The 25,430-nt window shown below is 41.5% G+C and overlaps 2 protein-coding genes across 4 annotated transcripts; one reads left to right on the top strand and one right to left on the bottom strand.

Moving 5' to 3' along the window:
* Positions 1 to 1,525: 1,525 nt before the first annotated feature.
* AK3 (adenylate kinase 3) lies at positions 1,526 to 24,592 on the top strand (the record flags this gene model as incomplete). Of its 3 annotated transcripts, XM_079706515.1 has the most annotated exons (6): positions 1,526 to 1,676; positions 9,310 to 9,429; positions 10,389 to 10,561; positions 11,196 to 11,314; positions 20,974 to 21,113; positions 24,227 to 24,592. In XM_079706515.1, the coding sequence occupies 5 exons, from the start codon at positions 1,526 to 1,528 to the stop codon at positions 21,092 to 21,094; spliced, it is 684 nt and encodes a 227-aa protein (XP_079562641.1). In that variant the 3' UTR covers positions 21,095 to 21,113; positions 24,227 to 24,592. The 3 variants fall into 3 exon arrangements, with proteins under 3 accessions (XP_079562641.1, XP_079562640.1, XP_079562642.1); XM_079706514.1 differs by lacking the exon at positions 24,227 to 24,592 and having other exon boundaries at positions 20,974 to 21,794; XM_079706516.1 differs by lacking the exons at positions 9,310 to 9,429; positions 24,227 to 24,592 and having other exon boundaries at positions 20,974 to 21,794.
* Positions 13,630 to 14,571, bottom strand: LOC307054495 (serine/threonine-protein kinase pim-1-like; the record flags this gene model as incomplete). Its single annotated transcript, XM_079706222.1, is given in 2 exon segments — positions 13,630 to 14,121; positions 14,125 to 14,571. Coding segments are annotated over 2 exon segments (939 nt in total).
* Positions 24,593 to 25,430: the final 838 nt, after the last annotated feature.

Raw genomic sequence — 25,430 nt, forward strand, 5'->3', positions numbered from 1 at the left:
GAAATAATTTCTATCTTTTAAATTGAAAGCAGTTTTGGGCCACTCATTAGGCAACTTCTGAGGAGGATGGAACTGTGTTTATTTTCACAGAGCCTTCTCTCTGCCTTAGCATAGTGACCTTCCACAAAGAAACGATAATAATAGTGGATGACTTTAATGTAATATTGAACACCTACCCTGTAGCTGGCATTACACACATTATTTTAACAACTCCATACTAATCTTCCATGCCCATTTTACAGAGGAAATAGGTAGGAAATTTTTTGTCTTGTGTTTCTATTCCTGGAACATGACAAACATTCCACGTTAGGGCCTTTTCCCCTTGAATTTGTCCCTCTCCCTCCACCTTCCCATTCAGTGCTAAGGGCAAATGGCATTTCTTCAAAGCTTTACTGACCACCCAATCTAAGACAGCCTCCCTCTACACATTGTATTTTATTTTGTTCATAGTACTATCTCAAATTACCTTGCTAATTTATCTGTTTCCTTGTTATGACCTGCTTCCACCACTAGACTTTCAAATCCAAGGAGCAGGAATTTTACTGAATAAATATTTATGGCATCAGGGCAAACAGTGGAGCCTGAGGAGGAGCCAGTACTTTTAGGCTCGGCTGCGTAAAAGCAACAGTTCCTTTTGAATCCGAAAGTGTGCTCCTGGGAAGTAAGAGACACCCCTCAACAGACCTGTGACTTAGAGCACCTCACTTATTTTCAACTGGGATTCCTCTTCTGTGAAATGAGGAGGAAGGCCCTTTTGGTTCATTGCCACCCACTGGGACTCTACCTAGATAAACGTACCTTAACGGCCTGCGTGAGAAAGCAAGGGAGCAGGAAAAGTCGCTCAGCAGCAGAGGAGGAGAGGGAAAGGGAGGGGAGGGAACTGCGGGCTTGGGAGGAGGAGATGGGGACCTCTGACGACCCAGGGAGCCGAGGGGCACAGGTGGTGGCGAGGGGGCAGAAAGTGGGAGCCGCGCGGAGGACGGCACTGGGGTTGGTAGAGGCCCCGGGCGGGCGCGGTCGATCCGCTGGGACTGGGCAGGACGGGGCGGGGCACTGACAGGTGCGAGGTGTGGATCTGAGGGAAGTGGGGGGCATTCAGGGGTCACGGAGGTGGGCCCCGAGAGGCGGAGGAAAGCAAAGGGGATGCTGGGGGAGCTGGCGGGCGGAGAGGAGGCGCGGAGGGCCGCGGGCTGTGTGGGGGCGGCCGAGGCGCTCACAAGGGTCCCTGCTGGAGTGCCGCGGGGGCGCGGCTTGCGCGGGCCCGGCTTGCGCGGGCCGGGCGGGGCCAGGCGTGGGGGAGGTGGGGTTCCCGGGTCGCCAGGGGCAGGGGCGGGCGCGGCAGCCCGGCGGGGCGTGGGTGGGGCTGGCCGGGAGGCTGTCGCCTCACTTCCGGGAGCGCCTGGGCGCGGAGGCCGTAGCTTTCTCGCAGCGCTGCCAGCCGGCCGGCCCCGGCCTGCGGAGCGGGTGGGCGCGCAGCCAGGCCGAAGCCCCACTGTCCGCGCGGCCCCGGCCTCTCTCGGTGGCCATGGGGGCGTCTGCGCGGCTAGTGCGCGCAGCTATCATGGGGGCGCCGGGCTCCGGCAAGGGCACCGTGTCCTCGCGCATCACCAAACACTTCGAGCTGAAGCACCTCTCCAGCGGGGACCTGCTCCGAGACAATATGCTTCGGGGCACAGGTGGGAGCCCGGGCGGGAGGGGTGGCTGTGCGCAGTCGTCCCGGTGGGGATTTGTGGGCGGAGGGACCGGGGCTCGGGAAGTGGGTCCCAGGAATGCGGGAGGGGTGCGGGCGCAGCATCTCCCAATTGCCGCCCGGGGCGTTGGGGAAGTCCTCGAGCTGCTGAGCTACTGTTCCCCGAAACCTCTGGCCTCTGTGGATAGCTTCAGGTGGGTTATTGAGGGAAGGCACTAGGAAGTTAGGACACATTCGAAGCTCAAAGGTTAAAGAAAACCACATGGCTTTGAGAGGTATGGCCAGCCCCAGTCGCAGTTGCTCCTAAGGGTCCATGATCTGTGTGTGGCTTATTCTCTGCCTGCCCTTGCGCTTGGAGAACTGTTAGAGCTCTCTTTCTTTTTCTTTTCTTTTTTTGTTTTATAACTTTATTTATTTATTTTTGGCTCTGTTGGGTTTTCGTTGCTGCGCACTGGTTTTCTCTAGTTGTGGAGAGCGGGACTACTCTTTGTTGTGGTGCTCGGGCTTCTCACTGCAGTGGCTTCTCTTGTGTGGAGCACCGGCTCTAGGTGCGCGGGCTTCAGTAGTTGCAGCGTGTGGGCTCAGTAGTTGTGGCCCGCGGGCTCTAGAGCGCAGGCTCAGTAGTTGTGGCGCACAGGCTTAGTTGCTCTGCGGAATGTGGGATATTCCCGGACCAGGGCTTGAACCCCTGTCCCCTGCATTGGCAGGTGGATTCTTAACCACTGCGCCACCAGGGAAGCCCAGCGCTTTCTTTTTTAACTTTTTGCTTGTTTGTTAAACGCTATGGAATTTTCTGGTTTTGACCTTTCCCCCATAATCTGAAGGCCAAGTATTATTTACCCTCGTTGCTGTCACAAAATTGGCTTAGATCTTTATACCAGAAAGCTGTTCTTGTGCATGGTTATCTGAATGATTGTTTTGTTTCTCATGCCAAAAAAATTCTTGCAACTCAGCACGAAATCTAGTCAACAAACTGTACACTTTACAATGGGTGGATTTTATCTTCATGTAAATTATATCTCAAGAAAGCTGTTTTCCAAAAGTAACAGCAAGGTGAGTTTTTTTTTTTTTTCTCTCTCTCAAAAGTGTTGACCTTTACTTTCCAAAACAAAGTCATTTTGAAGCTCCTTTTAAAAGTTAGGACTAACCCCTTGCACAAGGTAAAAAAGGATTGGAAACAGGATGGAAGTACATAATATTAAAAGTAAAACTCTCTCTTATTCCCTGCCTCAGTCTCATTCTTCAGAGGGGAGCAGTGTCATGTGCTTGCTTTTAGAAATCTGTATTTGTGTATAAGCACATACAGGGTATATGTATATCCCTTGTTTTTATGCAATATGTAATCCTACTAAATATGTGTTCTGCACCAGTGTGTTTTCAGTATATCTAGGATATTTTTCCACACGAAAACACAGAAATCCATTTCATTATTTAACATTTGCATAGGTATCTATTTGCTGGATCTGCCATGGTTTATTTAACCGATCCCCTATTGATGGGTTATATAGGTTATTTCTAGGTGGGTTTTTTTGTTTGTTTGTTTCAGAATACTGATATTCAAATGAAAAAACTGTTTTTAGCTTGTCTTGTGGAGTTCTTTGGTTTATCACCTAATCTGGTGAATTACTACTTTTATTTTTCTCTTCTAACATCGACCTTTAAAAAAATCGTAAAGTATTAAACTTCAGAAGGTTAAATTGTTTGGCTCACTTCGTAGTGTTCTTTTTTTTTTTTTTTTTTTTGCAGTACGCGGGCCTCTCCCTGCTGTGGCCTCTCCCGTTGCGGAGCACAGGCTCCGGACGCGCAGGCCCAGCGGCCATGGTTCACGGGCCCAGCCGCTCCGCGGTATGTGGGATCCCCTCAGACCGGGGCACGAACCCACGCCCCCTGCATCAGCAGGCGGACTCCCAACCACCGCGCCACCAGGGAAGCCCTAAAAGCACTTTTGTCAGGAACTAGATTAATTCTCTGTAGCCCTTTCTCTTGGCATATATAAAAGAGAACTGTATTTACAGGTTGGTCAGGCCCTCTTTTTGTACTTCATAGCTGCTCAAACAATAAGTTGTTTCCAGTTAGTTCGGATATGAGGTGTGGTTGGTTTGAGTAGTCTTATAAGAATGACCAGATGTTAAAAGGAGATATAGAATTAAGAATGGTTTTTTGTATAATACAAGCATCATCTCTCAGATTAATGTTTCTGTGTTTTAGAATTTCTGATTATTATCCTTAAAATCAAAAGCTGGTTTTAACCCTTCCTATTCCCTTTTAACCTTCCTTTTCTGTTTTTATTTGTGAATAACTTTATAGAAAATCAGTTTATTTTGAATGATTTACTTTTAAACTAGCTTTTTATGTTTTGTAGGTGTGGAAGCTCCCAAATTTGTTAATTTTTTGAATAAAAAAGGAAATGGTTTTTTAAATGAGGAGTCTGTTTAGATACAATATTAAATTATAGGCAATCAAGGGAATAAAAATTTACTAAATGTCCAACGAATATGCTAGACAAAAGTCCTTGCGTAATTTTAAGAGGGAGTAAAACTTGAAATGTAATAAACCAACTGCTTAGACTATGACGTAGAGAGTTGAATCATTTTTATTTTTCTTTTAAATGGAAGCATTACAGGCTTCAGATTTTAATAACTATTGTAAGTGTTTAATGATATAGAAAGTTGTTAGTGATATGAAAATGATTATTAGACTATGCATGGGACTATCTACTCATAAAACAAAATATTTGGAGGTTTTTATATTATCAGTTTTGATGATAATTATTCCTGAGTAGTGTTGGTTTTATGAGTGGCTTTTTTTCTTTTGTTTTGCTTACGAGGTATTTTTCATCTTTAATTGTTTTTTTTTTTTTTTTGGCTGTGTTGGGTCTTCGTTGCTGTGTGCGGGCTTTCTCTAGTTGCAGCGAGTGGGGGCTACTCTTTGTTGCGGTGCGTGGGCTTCTCATTGCAGTGGCTTGTCCATTTGCGGAGCATGGGCTCTAGGTGTGCGGGCTTCAGTAGTTGCAGCATGCAAGCTCAGTAGTTGTGGCATGCGGGCCCTAGAGCATGCAGGCTTCAGTAGTTGTGGTGCGCGAGCTTAGTTGCTCCACGGCATGTGGGATCTTTCCAGGCCAGGGTTTGAACTTGTGTCCCTTGCATTGGCAGGCGGATCCTTAACCACTGCGCCACCAGGGAAGTCCTTTTTTTAAAAAAAATCTTTATTGAGATATAATTCACATTACATAAAATTAACCCTCTTAAACTATGAATCAGTGTTTTTTTTTAAATTACATTCAGAGTTGTGCAACCATCACCACAATCAATTTTAAAACATTTTTATCACCCCAAAAAGACACCCTATTCCCATTAGTAGTCACTCTCCATTTTCCCCCAATGCTCCCAGCCCTGGACAACCACTGATCTTCCTTCTGTCTCTCTAGATTTGCCTACTCTGAGCATTTCGTATAAATGGTGTGATGTAATACTTGGTTTTTTGGGTCTGGCTTTTTCCACTTAGCATGTTTTCAAAGTTCATACACTTTGGGACTTACCTGGTGGCGCAGTGGTTAAGAATCCACCTGCCAATGCAGGGGACACGGGTTCGAGCCCTGGTCCGGGAAGATCCCACATGCTGTGGAGCAACTAAGCCCATGTGCCACAACTACTGAGCCTGTGTGCCACAACTACTGAGACCGCGTGCCACAACTACTTGAGCCTGCGTGCCTAGAGCCTGTGCTCCACAACAAAGAGAAGCCACAGCAATGAGAAGCCCACGCACCGCAATGAAGAGTAGTCCCTGCTCCCCGCTACTGGAGAAAGCCCGCGCACAGCAACAAAGACCCAACGCAGCCAAAAAAAAAAAAGTTCATACACTTTGCAACATGTATCAGTACTTCACTTCTTTTTATGGCTAAACAATATAATTTTGTATGGATATTCCACATTTTATTTACCCACTTGTCATTTGATGAAGATTTGGGTTGTTTTCGCTTTTTGGCTATTGTGAATAATGTTGCTGTGAACATTCACATATAAGTTTTCGTGTGAACTTACGTTTTTATTTCTCTTGGAAAAATATACCTGAGTTGAATTGCTGCGTCATGTAGTAACTCTGTTTAAACCTTTGAAAAACTGCCACACTGTTTTCCAAATTGCCTATACCATTTATAATCCTACAAGCAATATATGAGGGTTTCAATTTCTCAACATTCTTGCCAACACTTATGTCTTTTTTTGTTGTTATGTCTTTTTGATTACAGCCATCCTGGTGAGTGTGAAGTGATATCTCATTGTGGTTTCCATTTGTTATTTCCCTAATGACTAACGATGTTGAGCATCTTTCCATGTGCTTCTTGGCCATTCGTATATCTGTTTTTTTGTATTCAGATCCTTTGCCCGTTTAAAAAAATGGATTTCCTTTTTAAATGCCGAGTCGTAAGAATTCTTTAGATAGTGTAGATAAAAGTTCCTTATTAGGTATATGATTTACAGGAATGTTCTCACATTCAGTGGATTGGATTATCACTTTGGTGATGGTGTTCTTTGAAGCATAAAAGTTTTAAATTTTAATGAAGTCCAGTTAAGAGTTTTGTAGTTTTAGCTCTTACATTTAGGTCTGTGATATACATATTGAGTTAATTTTTTAATATGGTGTTAGGTAGAGGCCCACCTAACCTAACCTGTTCTTTTGTGTATGGATATTCAGTTGTCCCAGCACCACTTGTTGAGAAGACTATTTCTTCCCCCATTGAATTGGCTTGGTATCCTTGTTGAAAATCAGTTGACGGTAAATGTGAGGGGTTATTTCTCGGCTCTCATTTCTGTTCCATGTGTTCACACAAAAACTTATATATGAATATTCATAGCAACATTATGTCTATCCTTACGTCAGTACAAACAGTCTTTTGAAATCCGAAGTGTGTGTCCTCCAACTTGGTTCTTCTTTTTCAAGATTGTTTTCAGCTATTCTGGATACCTTGCATTTCCATATGAATTTTACAGTCATTTTGTCAGTTTCTACAAAGACACCAGCTGGGATTTTGATAGGATTGCATTGAATCTGTAGATCATTTTCAAGGAGTCTTGCCATCTTAATATTAACTTTTCTAATCCACGAATATAAGCTATCTTTCCATTTAGTTAGGTCTTCTTTAATCTCTTTCAACAATGTTGTGGTTTTCAGATTACCAGTTTTGTGCTTTTTTAAAAAAGTATATTGCTAAGTTTTTTTATTCTTTTTGATACAGTTGTAAATGGAATTTTCTTAATTTCATTTTCATATTCATTTTTGTATACTTTTTATCTTGTACCTTGCAACTTTGCTGAACTCATTTATTAGTTCTAATAGTTTTTTAGTAGATTCCTTAGGATTTTCTAAATACAAGATCATGTCACCTGGAAATAGAGATAATTTTACTTCTTCCTTTCTGGATGCCTTTTGTTCTTTTTCTGGACTCATTGCTCTGGCTACAGTCTCTGGTACAGTGTTGAAATGACAAGAACAGATCATCTTTTCTTAAGGCTAGTCTTATACTTAATATAAAATTAAATACTTTATTAGTTAATCCCATCATCTCAATCCATTTGTTGCCATTAGTTGAGGGCTTGGCCTGAAGAGTGAGCGGGGAGGGGAGGGACCAATACTAGTTTTAGGGACTCAGCCCTGGAGAATTACGATTTTCCTCAGTACTGAGTTTGAGCTCTGCGTCCCCCAGAGCAGTGGTCAAAACCCTGATAACAGAGAGGTGCACACATATTAAGTATGTGGACCTTTCCAAGAGGGTATTTTAGAGAGTCCTGGGCGCTCTCAGAACCCAGGACCTCTTCCAGATGCTGTTTATAAACCCAAGCAGTACACCTGTCAAATGGCAGCCAATTTCCATGTAGTTAATGTGCTTAGTTAGAAATCTAAAGTTTCATCAATTTGACAATTTAGGATATGTTCTGAAGTCAGTATGTCAATCCATACCAAGAATTATGAAAACAGTCATAAACTTAAAAAAAAAATTTTATTGGAGTATGGCTGCTTCACAATGTTGTGTTAGTTTCTGCTATACAGCAAAGTGAATCAGTTATATGTATACATATATCTCCTCTTCTTTAGATTTCCTTCCCATTTAGGTCACCACAGAGCACCGAGTAGAGTTCCCTGTGCTATACAGTAGGTTCTCATTAGTTATCTATTTTATACATAGTATCAACAGTGTATATATGTCAATCCCAACCTCCCAATTCCTCCCACCCCCTCTCCCCCCTTGGTATCCATGAAAACAGTCATAAACTTTGACTGTTTCATCTCTGAATCCTGAGAATTTATCCACCAGAAATAACTCAGAAGCACCCCCCCAAAAAAAAGAAAGAAAAAAAGAGTGCTAAGATCTTTAAAAGCAGAAGTGGTAGGGAAAAATCAAGACTAATTAAAAAATTTAAATGTCTAACAGTATATATTGCCATGATAGAGTATATATTTTTAAATTTTTTTTTAGAGTTTTTTTTTTTTTGATGTAGACTTTTTTTTTTGGCTGCGTTGGGTCTTCATTGCTGCACGTGGGCTTTCTCTAGTTGTGGCGAACAGGGGCTACTCTTCGTTGCTGTGCTCAGGCTTCTCGTTGTGGTGGCTTCTCTTGTCGCGGAGCACGGGCCGTAGGGCGTGCAGGTTTCAGTAGTTGAGGCACGCAGGCTTCAGTAGTTGTGGCGCGCAGGCTCTAGTGCACAGGCTCAGTAGTTGTGGCGCATGAGCTTAGTTGCTCCGCGGCATGTGGGATCTTCCCGGACCAGGGCTCGAACCCGTGTCCCCTGCATTGGCAGGCGGATTCTTAACCACTGTGCCACCAGGGAAGTCCAAAAGAGTATATTTTTATCAAACACAGATATATACTGATGGAGTATTAGTTACCAAAAGTGACTAAATGACTGTATAAAATCTATGAAAAATATTTACAAAATGATGCTAAGTGCAAAAAGAACACAAAACTATAAGTACACAGGTTTTTACAGTGGCATTAAAAATTCTGAATGTGTGTAAATAGTTTGGTAAGAGATGATGAGGAAATGAAAATACTGTTGTGTAAGAATGACATACAATTATAGGTAATATATAAAAGTTGTTCATAAATTCAGGTATTTCATTAATAAAAATATAATATGATCACAGTGCTAATCTGGTCAAAAACTGAATTGTGACAGCAGCATCTCTTTTAAAGGATTAGAAAAATCTCTATAGTAACATGATGGCCAGCACTTAAATTGAGCCACTTAAAAATAATGACTATTTCAGTTTCTTATTTAAAAAGAAAATAATTTGTTAGTATATATATTTTTTCCCATAGAAAATTTAGAAAAACACAGAAAAGTGAAAATGTTAAAAAAAAAAGAAAAGATAACAATTCTGTCACAGAGATGACTACTGCTAACATATTGGTTTATAGCTTTCCATTATTTTTATGTAATGGAGATTTTGAAATAGGCTTAGATTATTTTGTAATCTGTTTTTATCACAAAAGTTGATGATGCACAGTTTCAAATGACTGTGTTATCCAGGGGGCTTCTTTAGGTAACCAATTTCCTAGAGAACTAGAATGGGGTAGAATAGATGCACTGGCTGACTTGCCTTTTTTCCCGCTTCTGCTATAGAAATTGGTGTGTTAGCCAAGACGTTCATTGACCAAGGGAAGCTCATCCCAGACGATGTCATGACTCGGTTGGCCCTTCATGAGCTGAAAAATCTCACCCAATATAACTGGCTATTGGATGGTAAGTGGAATATTGAGAATATTTCAGCTGCCCAAAAGGATGCGTGCAGACAGGAGAGTGAGGATTTCATGCGCTACAAACATGGATGGTGGGCAGGGGGCCTGAATGCTGCCACTCCCCACCCTGGGGCCTTGGGGGCCAGTCATCTTCTCTGGCCTGCTTCTTTTTTTAAATGCAAAGAGGGAAGTGGACTGCATGATTTCTAAGCTCCTTCAGATATGACTTTTTGTTCCTTCCCCGCTTTTTGAGAATATTTAGGATAAGGGAGGATCACAAAAGGAAGAAGGAAGGCTGGAGAGTAACTTACAGTCAGCTGTAAACATTCCCCAGCCAGAGGTGTGGCGGGATCCTTGAGGATATGTTGATTTTTAGTTTCTAGAGAGAGGTGTTTATTATAAGGAATTCGCTTACACAGTTATGGAGGTGGACAAGTCCTAAGACCTTCAAAGCGAGTCAGGTACCTGGAGACCCAGGAGAGCCGGTGGTGTGATGGTGTAGTTCCAGTCTGAAGGCAGATGAGACCCAGGAAGAGGTGATGTTTGAGTTTGAGTTCAAAGGCAGGAAAAAGCCATGTCCCAGTTGCAAGGCAGTCAGGCAGGAGGAATTCCCCTTTATCTTCTGGGTAGGCCAGCAACTTTATTCTATCCAGGCCTATCATCATTAGGGATAACAATCTTCTTTACTCAGTCAACTGATTTAAGTGTTAATCTCACACCAAAAGACACCCTCACAGACACGCCCAAAATACTGTTTGACCAAATATCTGAGCAACCTGTGGTCTGGACAAGTTGACACATAAAATTAACTATCACGGCTGCCCTACAACTACAACAAGGTTGTCATCAGCCTTCCTGGTGTTACTGCTTTTGTTCAGATTGCTCAATATTAACTTTCTTCCTTCTCCCCTTTCTCCCCATGGCTCTTTCTTCCTTTGTTCATTTTAAATTTACTTTGTAAAGGTTTTCCAAGAACACTTCCACAGGCAGAAGCCCTGGGTAGATTTTATCAGATAGACACAGTGATTAATCTGAATGTGCCCTTTGAGGTCATCAAGCAACGCCTCACTGCTCGCTGGATCCATCCAGGCAGCGGCCGTGTCTACAACATCGAATTCAACCCTCCCAAAACCATGGTGAGTATTTGGGGGGGGGGAACTGACTTGGCCTTCCACGTAGCCAACTGTCTCCAGTCCTCTTGCACTCACGGATGACCTTGGATACCCTTGGATGACTAGAACTACTGAGGGCATGTTCTCAGGTTACTTGGTATAGTCAACTGGTCTAGTCCAGTCAGCTTTGTAGTAAAGGCATCCGCAGGAGCAACGGGGGTTTGTTATTCCTTCAAAAGCATGTATTGATTTCCTACTCTGTGCCAGGGAGTGTGTTAGAAATTGGGGCAGTAGGGATTAACGACACCTTGGGTTATTTAGGGCTTGCAGTTGAGATTCCCAGTCTGTAGCTGAATCTTTTTTAATATAATATATATTATAATATATAACATAAATATAATATATAATGTAAAATTATCTAGAGGCTGCTTAGAAAACCTTTGCTCTAAAGAGAAGGTGATTGACACTGTGGAAATGATCGTGGGGTCTCATGGTTCTGTGTTGCAACGACCTGGATTTGGATTTGATTCTGTTTATTTAAAAACACATTTTTGTTTGGTGCTTGCATAGATGTCTGTTTAAAAATCAGTTACCTACCTATGAAAATATCCTTCAAAAATATGATATTTGATGCCAGCATCTTCTAACTCCCATTTAGGGCATTGATGATCTGACTGGGGAGCCTCTCATTCAGCGTGAGGATGATAGACCAGAGACGGTTGTCAAGAGACTGAAGGCTTACGAAGCCCAAACAGAGCCTGTCCTGGAATACTACCGGTGAGTTGGTCACTCTTCACAACTTCTCTTGTATGATGGATCACTAAATCATTTTCTGATTATCCATGCTTTATAGCCAAAATGCTAAAATACCAGAAGATCCAACTCAAATTGGTTTAAATAATAAAGGAAATTTATTTGCTTGTGTAACAGAGAAGTCCAGAAGGTAGTTTGGGCTTCATTTGCCCCTAGGTTTGATCAGAATTTTGCTCTTCTCTCTGTTTTGTATTGGCTCTGTCTTTAGGCTTCCTGCACAGTTATACAGGAACAGCCACAGCATTCTCTTTATGAAAGGCTGAGGGGTCGCCTTCCCCGCAGTGAACAAAAGCCTTATATTGAACCAACTTGAACAGCCACTGTGGTCAGGGAATGCTTTGTATTCTAGGCCTAGGTTACTGCCCATTCCTGAACCAGTCACTGGGATGGGAGAGATTACACTCATTGGTCCACACCCAGAGCAGGGAGTGGGTCAGTCTCACCCAAACTCTGTTGTCTAGTGGAGGGAGGGGCTGGAATGAATGCCGGGGAGGCAAACCTAATGGTGCCCACTCCCTGTGACAATAGAGGACACTACGGCACAGAAGACTCTCAAAGGATATAATCCTCAGATCATTTATTTGCCAAACAGTCTTTAGAAGTTTATATTCAAACAGTTTTGTTAACTCCTAAGGGAAGTCATATCCCACCACAAATATGGGAACTCTACTGAATTAATACTTGACTCAGGCTAAGAAACAATTCCGTTTCTTTACTCAGCCTTCCCCTCTCCTAACAGAGGATTGATTACATTCACTTTCCTTTCATTCATTCACTTACTGAAAAATGACTCAGCATTAGGACAGGACAGTGCTGTGGTTAGAGCACAGACTCTGGAGCCAGAGTGCCTAAGTTCAAATCCCAGCTCACCATTTATTAACTTGACCTTAACCTCTTGCTTAACCTCTGTTTTCTCCACTGTAAAAGGGGGATGAGACAAGAGGGTTGAAAGATGGAGTTAATATGTGTAACTCTTAGAATTGTGTCTGACACACATTAAGCACTATATGATTATTAGCTATTGTTTATTTATTTTTAAGACAAGAGGTATTTTATTCAAAAAACGCCAAGTATAAAAAAAAAAATAAGATCTCTTTTATTCCCCTGTACAGTATTTCACTCAGATAAAACCAGCAGGCTACATGCTGCTCAAAACACAGCCCCAGAGAGGATCCGGAAGGCACACCATCCAGAACTGCTTTTCATAAATCTATCCTATATACACAGGTCAGCAGTGCCCCTCCTCCATCACCCACGGACCCCATGCCCACTTGGGTAAGCAGGCGAGGGGGCCTGCAGCAGTCAGGGAGCTGCAGCAGCTGTCCCGCCTGAGTCCCGTCACCCTATGAACAAACAGAGCAAGCGTTGCAGCCTTCCCCAAAAGGTCCCCAAGTCAGAGGAGGAAAGGAGAAAAGAAAACTATGGTGGCAGCTGTGGAAGCTTGGAGCGGGAAGGGAACCAAATAAATAAATAAATAAATAACATTGACCTTCAGGTTAGAATGCGCATCTTTCCAAGAAAAAAAAACAAAAAACCCAAAACAAAACAAAACAAAAAAAACAGGTAAAATAACTTAAAGGCAAAATTAAAAAAGAATTAGATCAACTACAACCCTTTTGTACACTACCATGCCAACTGTACACACATTTACAGTTTTTCTGTTGATTTGCATTGTTTGTGCATTTGTGTGTGTGTGTGTGTGTGAGGTCTTGGCTTAGAAACAGTTAAGTAAAAACCAAAAAGGAAGACCAGTTCACTTGGGAGTTTTACTAAGAAGCAGCAGGTAAAAGAGGCAAGTTCAAGTATTTCTCCCAGCACAGCCGGAGTCCCCACAGAAGGCACTCAGAAGAGTCGGAAGAGGTGACAGGGACTTAAAATGGTGCTAGTCCTATCCCACCCCAACCCGATTTCCCCCTACCCGACCCATCACGGCATTCAGCAGAACTCTTGATGAAGGGAACAGTTCCATGGCTGGATTCTGATCCACTCCCACCCCACCCGCCACCCCTGGGATTTTGCAAAGTCCAGCAATGCTGGACACCGATGAGAAGGAGAGCTTCTATGGGAGGAGTTGAGGCCTAGGACAGCTGGAGTGGAGTCTCTTCCTCCCTTTGGGAGGCAGCCTCCAGGGCCTGGGGTCTGGAATGAGTTGTAAATGTTGTTCCTGTATCAAGCACTGTCCTGCTTGGAGAGAAGTGTCACTGGTACTTGGGAAGCTGGAAACAGACACTTCCCCTCCGTTGAGCATCTGACAGAGAGGGGAGAACCTGCCCGAGAAGCTATTTGCTGGGCCCTGGCAACAGGCTGTGGAGATGGATCTCAGCAGTTTCCTGGGGCAGGAGGACATCTTGCATCCATGGATGGTTCTGGATTTCTTCGAAGGATGGCCGATCTGATGGTCTCAGGGCCAAGCACCATCTAATGAGATGTTGACACTCTGAAGAGACCCTCTGCCTGAAGAAAACTTGGCCCCTGATGATCTCCTCATCGTGCTCAAAGGGAATGTCTCCACAGACCATATCGTACAGCAGGATCCCCAGAGACCAGACGGCTGCCGACCTGCCATGGTAGCGATGGTAGCGGATCCACTCTGGAGGACTATACACTCGGGTCCCATCGAAGTCCGTGTAGACGGTGTCCTTGAGCAGCGCCCCCGACCCGAAGTCGATGAGCTTGAGCTCGCCACGATTGAGGTCGATAAGGATGTTCTCGTCCTTGATGTCGCGGTGAAGCACCCCGCAGTTGTGGCAGTGCCGCACGGCCTCCAGCACCTACCAGGAGAAGCTGCGGGCCAGCTCCTCCTGCAGGGCCCCCCTTTCCGTGATAAAGTCGAAGAGGTCTTGCACTGGCTCGGGCCTCTCCAGGATCAGGACGAAACTGTCGGGCCTCTCGAACCAGTCCAGGAGCCTAATGACACCGGAGAAGCCCGAGCTCACCTTCTTCAGCAGAACCACTTCCATGGGCACTCGGGTGCCATTAGGCAGCTCTCCCCAGTCTGAAATGCGGTCCTTCTCCACGTGTTTGATGGCCACCGGCAAGTTGTCGGCGACATGGACGCCTGAGTAGACCGAGCCGAAGCCGCCGCTGCCCAGGAGCGGGCCCACCTGGTACTGTGACTCCAGGGGCTCCTTCTCCTTGCTGGGCGCCAGCTTGGTGGCGTGCAGGTCGTTGCAGGGCGCGGCGCGCAGGTGGGCAAGAGAGTTGATTTTGGACAAGAGCATCCCAACCTCCAGGATGTTGGCGTAGGGACAGTGTCTGGAGGAGCTGCAGCAGGAGCTGGGGCTGGGGTTGTGCCGGTGGCTGTGCCTACGGCTGGGGCTGAGGCTGCGGGTGGCGTTGCGGCTGCGGCTGGCGCGGAAGGCGGAGGGCGAGTCGGAGGACGACTGGGGGCGCTGCCGGGGCTGGCGGCTGACGGACACGCCGGCGGGGTCAGGCAGCACAGAGGGCGGAGGGGTGGGCGGCTTGTGGGGATTGTGCCGCAGCGCCGCGGCACAGGGAGCTTGTAGCTGCTGCTGCTGCTGCTGCCGGTCCTGCCGCCGCCGCCACCGCCGATGCCGCCAAGTCCTCTCGGGCCTCCTCCGCCACCGCGGCCGCTCAGCTATTATTATTGTTGTTGTAATGGGGTAACTATGCAGTGAATTCTGAAGCAGTAGTCTCCAAATTATTTTAGTAGTTATTTCTGGAGGGTGAAATTACAAGGGAGTAGCTGTTACTATAATTTTGTGATTGATTATATAAAGAGCCTGGCTCTGCAGATTACCAGCTGTGTGGCCCTGGGCAAGGTGTTTCAACTTCTGTGCCACAAATTCTTCATTTGTAAAATCAGAGCAGTATTAAATAGTACCCACTTTATAGGGTTGTTAAGGGAGTGAAGTGAGAGAGCCCCTGTAAAGACTTATAGTAGTCCTGGCACTGTTAAATCACTCAGTGGTAACGATTATAATTTACTCGGTTGACACTGTGCTAGCTAGTTCCCTGGTCCACCCAGATAATTAGACCCAGTCCCTGCCAGCCCCAAAGAAACTCACCTTCTTTATGAGGCAAAGTGCTGGGTAAACAATATTCATCATACAATGTGATATGTGCTTATGTGAATCAGAGACCTAATTCACCCTAGCTTAAGCAAAAGGGAAATTTATTGGTCATGTAACTAAAGGGTCCAGAGGTAGATGGTTTGGGTCCAGGTGTTCAAACAGTGTCATCAGGCCTCAGTCACTCCATTTCCTTATGTTGGCTTCAGTCTCAGGTGGGCTCTCCCTGTGTGAGCCCCTCAACATTCCAGCTCACCTCCTACCAGTTTATCTACCCCAGCAGAAAAGAGAGCCTCTTTGCCTGCAAAAGTCCTGGAGTTGGCACTAACTAGCTCTGATTATGTCCATACTTGAGCCTGGGAAGTAGGGACAGTACCATCTGAATCTCACAGACTGAGTTTGGTGAAAAATTGTTTCCCTAAAAGGCGTTTGTTATTCATTCAAAGGTAACCAGAAGAAGGGAGAACACATTGTTGCTGAGCAGGTAACAACACTGTGAGGCTATTAACAGAGGTAGTAACAGAAAGCAGTGGAAATACAGTGGCTGTAAGGATTAGTTCTGTAAAATGTGGGAAGGGAATTTGGGGAAGACTGTAGAGATGAAGTGTATGGCCCGGGTCCCCATCTAGTAGGTACCCTAGTCTTTCTCAGCTTCTGGCTTTTGCTACCTCTTGCCATCAATCAAAGCATTTCCGTCTAAGCTCCTGCACATAGAACTGGGACTAGACTTAACCAACAATTAAGAGTGGTATTTGCAGCAGCCTTAGTGAGAGTCTGCATTGTTATTTTAAAATACCGACAGTTGTATTGTTGCTCTTAAAACTCTTCTCAGCTGTGGGACATCTGATAGTGTAATTAAGTCTGTGTTTACAAGCAACATGATGCCCTTGCTTTTTAGAGGACCAATAGCTGAAGCTGGCTCCATTTTATTACGTAGAAATTAAGGTGACACATGTTCGTCCAAGGTGTACAGCTTTAGGACTGAATAGGTGCCTATAGTTGTTCTTCAGTAATTAACCCACTTCTGACATTGGCTTGACTTTAAGGTGGCTCTTCAAGAGGCTTACAACAGTTAAGAAGCTTGTTCTCTTGAAAGTTTTACAAGATGTCTGTGAATTTAGAAGCAGGAGGGCTTTAGCAGATATTTCTTACCAAGAAAACAGTGGGAATTATTTAACTTAGTCTTAACTGGCAAATCTTATGAGGTATCCAGAAAGGAATGCTTTTGTTCCCAGTGAAGCATCTTAAAATCTAGCGAAAAGGTTGCAGAAGTATGACAGATCCTGTTTTTAGAAAGTAATAAACCAGAGTTCTTCATTTGCTCTTCTGCAGCCTTTAAGCCAGTGTGTATATGAGTACCTGGAAGAGGAGGGTAAATAAGAGGAATGCCAGAATCTCTGGGCAGGAATCTGTTTTGAAAAGCAGCCCCTGGCTTCTGATACTTCTCACCACTGAACCCCTAGGAAACTGGAGTGAATAGACTTTGGCCACTGGCCTGGTAACAAGCCAGACAAATCTGCCTGGGGAGAAATGGAGAAACCCAATAGGAAACACAATAAAAACAACGTTTTAAAATTCCCTTTTCCCTAAAATGCCGAAGGAGAGCATACAGAAAAAATAAACCAAGTGAAAGAAGGAAGGATAATCAAGTATTAGAAAGCTGTCTTGCAAAGGGGTAAGTAGACAAAAGAAAGCCAAGGATGTTCTAGTGTTTGGCAGGACCTACTACCATTTTGGTGATTTAGGTTATTGCTTTACATCCCTAACACATAGTTTTATCAGTAAAATAAGGAAACTTGAGCTTTAAAGAGGATTAAATGAATTATTAGCACTTAGCACATGCTCAAAAAATGATAGATCCATCTTAAAAGTGACCATTTGTGTTAGCCAGAGCGCACAACTGAAACCAAAATCTAGGTTTTCCAACACCCATCCAAGTGCCTTTCTCTTTTGATCACACAGACCTATACTTACTGACACCCTTAAATCTACACTATCATCTTTTAAGAATAATTTTGAAAAGCTCATTAGGAGAACTCAGACCTGTGGGGGTTTTTTTCTTTCATTTTTAAAAAATTGAAGTATAATTGACTTACAATATTATATTAGTTTCAGATGTACAACATAGTGATTCAATATTTTTTATTAGAAAATGATCACAATAAGTCTAGTTACTGTCACCATACAGTTATTACAATATTATTGACTATATTCCCTATGATGTATATTACATCCCCATGACATTTATTTTATAACCAGAAGTTTCTACCTCTTAATATCCTGCACCTATTTCCCTTATTCCCCTGTATCCCTCCCCTCTGGCAACCAGCAATTTATTCTCTGTATCTGAGTCTGTTTTTGTTTCGTTACGTTTGTTCATTTGTTTTGTTTTTTAGATTCCACAAGTGAAATCATACAGTATTTATATTTCTCTGACTTACTTCACTTAGCTTAATACCCTCTAGGTGCATCTATGTTTTTGCAAATGGCAAGATTTCGTTCTTTTTTATGGATGAATAATATTCCATTTTATATACATACTACATCTTCTTTATGCATTCATCCAACACTTAGGTTGTTTCCATATCTTGGGTATTATAAATAATGCTACAATGAACATGGAGGTGCATATAGCTTTTTGAGTTAGTGTTTTTGTTTTCTTTGGATAAATGCCCAAAAGTAGAATTGCTGGATCATATTGTAGTTCTATATTTAATTTTTTGAGGAACCTCCATACTGTTTTTCATAGTGGCTGCACCAATTTCCATTTCCACAGCAGTGCATGATGGTTCCCTTTTATCCACATCCTCACCAACACTTGTTGTTGTTTTTTTGATAAAAGCCATTTTGATAGGTGTGAGATGATATCTCATTTTGCTTTTGATTTGCATTTCCCTGATGATTAGTGATGGTGAACATCTTTTCATGTGTCTGTTGGCCATCTATATGTCTTCTTTGGAAAAATATCTGTTCAGGTCCTCAGCCCATTTTTTAATCAGATTGTTTATTTTTTTGATGTTGAGTTATATAAGTTCTTTGTATATTTTGGAATTAACCCCTTATCAGATAAATCATTTCCAAATATCTTATCCCATTCAGTAGGCTGCCTTTTCATTTTGTCGATAGTTTCCTTGGCTGTGCAAAACCTTTTTAGTTTGATGTAGCCCCATTTGTTTATTTTTGTTTTTGCTTCCCTTGCCTGAGGAGACAGATCCAAAAAAATATATTGCTAAAACTGATTTCAAAGAGCATACTCCTTCTGTTTTCTTCTAGGAGTCTTATGGCTTCAGGTCTTACATTTAAGTCTTTAATCCTTCAACACTGCAACAAAAAAGAATAAAATACCTAGGAATAAACCTACCTAAGGAGGTAAAAGACCTGTACTCAGAAAACTATAAGACACTGATGAAAGAAATCAAAGATGACACAAACAGATGGAGAAATATACCATGTTCTTGGATTGGAAGAACCAATATTGTGAAAATGACTCTACTACCCAAAGTAATCTACAGATTCAATGCAATCCCTATCAAATTGCCAGTGGCATTTTTTACAAAACTAGAACAAAAAATCTTAAAATTTGTATGGAAACACAAAAGATCCTGAATAGCCAAAGCAGTCTTGAGGGAAAAAAACAGAGCTGGAGGAATCAGACTCCCTGACTTCAGACTATACTACAAAGCTACAGTAATCAAGACAATATGGTACTGGCACAAAAACAGAAATATAGATCAATGGAACAGGATAGAAAGCCCAGAGAAAAACCCATGCACCTATGGTCAACTAATGTATGACAAAGGAGGCAAAGATGTACAATGGAGCTGGACAGCTACATATAAAAGAATGAAATTAGAACACTCCCTAACACCATACACAAAAATAAACTCAAAATGGATTAGGGACCTAAATGTAAGACCAGACACTATAAAACTCTTAGAGGAAAACATAGGAAGAACACTCTTTGACATAAATCACAGCAAGATCTTTTTTAATTCACCTCCGAGAGTAATGGAAATAAAAACAAAAATAAACATGTGGGACCTAATGAAACTTAAAAGCTTTTGCAAAGCAAAGGAAACTACAAACAAGACAAAAAGACACCCCTCAGAATGGGAGAAAATATTTGCAAACGAATCAACGGACAAAGGATTAATCTCCAAAATATATAAACAGCTCATGCAGCTCAATATTAAAAAAACAAACAACCCAATCAAAAAATGGGCAGAGACCTAGACATTTCTCCAAAGAAGAGATACAGATAGCGAAGCAGCACATGAAAAGCTGCTCAACATCACTAATTATTAGAGAAATGCAAATCTAAACTACAGTGAGGTATCACCTCACACCAGTTAGAATGGGCATCATCAGAAAATCTACAAACAACTAATGCTGGAGAGGGTGTGGAGAAAAGGGAACCCTCTTGCACTGTTGTTGGTAGGAATGTAAATTGATACAGCCACTATGGAGAACAGTATGGAGGTTCTTTAAAAAACTAAAAACAGAATTACCATATGACCCAGCAATCCCACTACTGGGCATATACCCAGAGAAAACCATAATTCAAAAAGACACATGCACCCCAGTGCTCATTGCAGCACTGTTTACAACAGCCAGGTCATAGAAGCAACCTCAATGCTCATCGACAGACGAATGGATAAAGATGTGGTACATATATACAATGGAATATTACTCAGCCATAAAAAGGAATGAAATTGCATCATTTGTAGAGACGTGGATGGATGTAGAGACTGTCATACAGAGTGAAGTAAGTCAGAAAAACAAATATTGTATATTAATGCATATATGTGGAACCTAGAAAAATGGTACAGATGAACTGGTTTGCAGGGCAGAAATAGAGACACAGATGTAGAGAACAAACGTATGGACACCAAGGGGGGAAAGTGGTGGTGGTGGTGGTGGTGGTGGGATAAGTTGGGAGATTGGGATTGACGTGCATACATTAATATGTATAAAATAGATAATAAGAACCTGCTGTATAAAAAAATAAAATAAAATTTATATATTAAAAAAATGTAACAATTCTATATATTAATTTTGTATCCTACTTTACTGAATCCATTTATTAGCTCTAACAGTGTTTTGGTGGTATCTTTAGGATTTTCTATATATAGAATCACGTCATCTGCAAAATGAGTTTTAGTTCTTCCTTTCCAATTTGGATTCCTTCCCCCCACCCCTTGTTTGATTGCTGTGGCTAGGACTTCCAATACTATGTTAAATAAAAACGGTGAGAGTGGGCATCCTTGTTTCTGATCTTAGAGGAAATGCTTTCAGCTTTTTACCATTGAGTGTGATGTTGACTGCAGGTTTGTCATATATGGCCTTAATTACATTGAGGTATGTTCCCTCCATACCCATTTTGTTGAGAGTTTTTAGTGTATCACATTGATTTGTAGGTATTGAACCAAACTTGCATCCCTGGGATAAATCCCACTTCATCATGGCATATAATCCTTACTGTTGAATTTGGTTTGTTAATATTTTGTTGAGGATTTTTGCATCTGTGTTCATCGGTGATATTGGCCTGTGATTTTTTTTTATGCTGTCAGACCTTTTGTTTTTCATCCTTAGGAAAAAAGGGGTGTTGGAAACATTCTCCGGAACAGAAACCAACAAGATCTGGCCATATGTATATGCTTTCCTACAAACAAAAGTTCCACAAATAAACCAGAAAGCATCAGTTACTCCTTGAGGAAAAGTGCATATAACTAGTAAGATGAGCAGAAGCTCCTTGTCTGTGCATTTAGAAGTTCATTGTTCTAAGACTCTTGCATGTATAAATTCTTTGAAAATTGTGTTTTATTTCTGCTGTTTTTATTCTGGAAATTAAGGATGTGCCAAATGAGTCAGATGCGAAGGTTCATCTTTTGAAATGTCTATTGTGTTTTATCCAGTTATCTTCTATGGATGCACAATTAAAAAACATCAGAGATGTCTAAACTTTTGAAAATTACTGAGCATAATTAAAAGAGCAGTTGGTAATCTAAGTTTTGTTCAGAAGAGGAGTGGTTGATAAAGTTTCCTTATTTTTCTTGAAAAGTAAAAAAAGAAAAAAATTCCATGTCACTTGTGCAAAGTGTCTTATCAGAGGCTTTTGTGTAGACTGACGCTAAAAAAGAGATCTCTAGCACTGTGGTACAGTTTGTGGGACACTGTGTCTACAGAATTCCAGAAAAAAAGCAACGGGATTTACAGATTCGTTGCAGAATGCAAATTCACTGCTGCCTTTTATTGACCTAAAACAAATAGACTGCCAGATATTTCTCCAGCAACATGGTTTATTCGAGATCAGCAGATAATTGCAATTTGGGGTCTGCAACCATGGTGAGCCATGTGCAAGTCCTCCTCACAGCAAGGGAAGGAGAATGCTTTTATAGAGGGAAAAGGAAGTTGGGAGGGCTATAGTAAACAAAGAGTCCGTGGCTTTTCATTGGCTGAGTCCTTGCCAGGAAACGAGAGTCTCTTCTTCTGTTGGGCTCTACTATCTTCACAAGTCATGAGAGCTCCCCCTTCTGACTCTAATTGAGGTGTCTATTATTTTTTTACACTTTACACTAGCAAACTTATAGTAGTCATATATGCTATATTTTGTTGTTAAACATACTTTCAGTTTACTCCAGATTTTCAATTTGCTATAAAAATGTATCAATTAGCATATAGGAAAATATATTTTTCTATGACTTATTTTCTTTTGAAAATAGTTGTGTACTGAGGGATATGATTTGTTAGAAATTGACATCATAAGTTCTTGCAAAAGCACCAAAGTTGAATTTTCAATAGAATATGTAATTAAACTCTTATGTTTTCAGGTGTTACTCAGGTTAAGAAATGTGTGCTTTAGGATCTACTTGCCAGTTTCTCTTTTTGATCCAAATGTATGATCTGCCTTGATGAGTAACAAATTAAAGAAAAAGAAAGAGAAAGTGAGAGAGACAGAAAGAAAGAAAGAAAGAAAGAAGCATAAGAGAAAACCCATGGCACTATGTAAAATAAGCATACTTTTTCATTAGGAAATTAATCATGTTTGCCTGGGGAAAATTCCCTTGACATAAATAACAATCATGATTAGTAAAGGTGTAGCAATTAAAAGGATTTACATGACATGTTAAAAAAAAACAGGAAACTGATTGATTTTGCTTGGAAGAGTTCTTTATTCCTAATCAAAGAAGTTGACACCTGCTAGTGTTAACTGCTATCCTACCTTAATGGGGAAGAATTCTGCCGGTGAATGTAATCTGAGCAGCCATTTTAAAATGAAAATGATTTGATTCCTTAGTGGGGCAACGGGATGCGTGTTTACACGGTGGCCTGTTAGGAAGAGCAGGGCAATGAGAGGTGAAGGAGAAATCCGACAATATCTTCAGTCTCTTACCTGGTGCTAGATGAAATGAAACAAGTCATCGTATAACCAGTTATTAACTGCCTTTGAAAATTTGGCCCATTTTATTCTAGGCACTGAAAATACAAATGCCGGCAAGCGATTCTTACATATCTTGTGGGGAAAAAAAACTTAACTTTTCTTAGATTTTTAAAAATTCAATATTGATCTTTCAAAAATGTACCAAGCCTTTAAAAAAGTATTATGGTAAACATTTCATCCTTCACGAAACTTCCTTTAATGCCTTATTTGAATGTTAATATTATGTGCATTCTAAAAATGTTGGGAACTACTAAACTTATGAATTATCAAACATACATTAATATCAGTGTATTAGAATTAAATGAAAATTTAGAACTGTGGATATTACTTTGTCTTTGGTAATTCACGGGGCCCACTCTATCTCACCTTCCCTTCTGCTACCCTGATGTCTCATTTGCTTCTGAATTAGTGTCTGCTTTCTAAATAATAATTGTCTTAAAACAGTACTGTTGGGCCTCCCTGGTGGCGCAGTGGTTGAGAGTCCGCCTGCCAATGCAGGGGATACGGGTTCGTGCCCCGGTCCGGGAGGATCCCATATGCCGCGGAGCGGCTGGGCCCGTGAGCCATGGCCGCTGAGCCTGCGCATCCGGAGCCTGCGCATCCGGAGCCTGTGCTCCGCAACGGGAGAGGCCACAACAGTGAGAGGCCCACGTACCGGAAAAAAAAAAAAAAAAAAAAAAAAAAAACAGTACTGTTTTAGGTACATAGGCTGGTTTCGTTTTACACTTTATCTCCTGCCATAGTACTGCAGCCATACTGGCCTTCTTGACACCTTCAGGAGATTTGGAAATCAAAAAGAGGGACAGAAGAACATAGCTATGAAAATTAAGACCCTTCTTCCTGTGATCATTCCCTCCCCACTCCCAAAACAACCCAAAGTTTTGCACATACATCCATTACTTCGGGAAACGCCTGCACTATTACAAAAATAATTTGTTTTCTGCTATAATAACTATCATTATGATTTATGTGTCACATGAAAATATGTTTGGAGTTGAATGCCATGGCCAGAAGCTACTATGCCTTAGTTAAAAGCTAATAAGACTTCAACCCATTACCTTATTTTCTAGAGTACCACAAGTTATTTTGGTACACATTTCATAAGCAGAATGTGCTGTGGGAAATGCAAAGTGGCAGTTAGTACCATCCAGAAATCTTATTTAATTCCATTTGAAATAGTTCAGATTTCTAAACCCTACCCCACAGCTGCTTCCCCTCCAGCTATTTACAATGGTATTTGAGCAAAATATTTTGGACATTCATACTTTGTGACAAAACTTACCTATGTTAACAACAAATCATGGTAATTACAGACCTCAGATTATATTAAATTGCTGTAATACTGTAACCAACAGCAATAAATTTGTATTTTAAAACATGTTTATGTTGTCTTTTCATTAACAGGAGAAAATATTCCAAGACACTGGTAAACTGCAGAAACAGCCTTCCTATCTTTGCACTTCAAGATTCTGATTTTAGAAGTTATAAAAATTTTAAACACAGAATAGTCTAGCTGTGTTTAAAGCTTCTGGTGAAAGCCCATATGCTTTGTAGAGTCCACACCCAGCTCTAGCTTTTTTTTTTTTTTTTCTTTAGCTCACTAATGATCACGTTTTTCCATACAGCATTGAGTAAAAAGTTAAACTGTTGTGCATGTCAAATTGCACGACAAAGTGTAAATCAGTCTGGTGATGTCATATTTTACCAAAGGACTCTAAGTGTTTGAAGAGTAAATAGCATGACAAATCATGCCTTTTAAAGAAACAAGTGAAATATGTGAGAATTTTTAAAAATCATTTTCATACTTAGAAAAGGTCAAACCTTAAATCTAATTCTTCAAGCCTTATGAGAATGGTTTCAACTTCATTATTAGATGGTAAGCAATTCATAATCAACTTTTATTCATCTTTGTACCCTCCCATTAGCTTACATAGTAAGCAAGCAAATAAATACTTATTAGATGAGTCAGCTTCTTAGAAGACCTGTGAAATAGTACGTACATGTCCATTACAGATGGGAAATGAATGCATAGACTTTTTAAATGCATATGATATAGTAGCAATGAAATGAAAAGCCTGGCCCTCAACTGAGACAAGTACATTTCTGTCCCACATCAATTTAAGAACTGAAATACATGACTGACTTTGAGAACAGTAAACTGACATCTTTTCATTTTTCTCTGAAAATATGCCAAGATTAACTTCAGGATCACTTTGCCTAAACCCACAATGTTTTCATCCTGTAAGAGAATCCACTTACTAAACTATATTCATGTTCTTTGGGCACCATCTAATTAGTTCACTTTTAAAAGGGTAATAGGAATGCCAGGCAGACAGAAGTCCCAACTTTCCTAGAGAGAAGTTACAGGAGGTTGTGAGGTTTTAGGCAATATTTGAAAGAGCCCACTAATGGTACAATTGGATGAGAATGTTACTCGTCTATCTCTCCTAGAGAATAATCTTAAATCAGTATTATTTCCACCACCATTAATGACACTGAGTTAACAGGGAATAGTGAAAACTATTTTTAAAAAATCTTTTATTGGAAGATTAATTTTGTCAAATGAAATAATCTCTGATGGACACTTTGATGTCAAAGATGTTTCACT

Source organism: Hyperoodon ampullatus, assembly GCF_949752795.1.
Source record: "Hyperoodon ampullatus genome assembly, chromosome: 6".
Classification (NCBI taxonomy): domain Eukaryota; kingdom Metazoa; phylum Chordata; class Mammalia; order Artiodactyla; family Ziphiidae; genus Hyperoodon; species Hyperoodon ampullatus.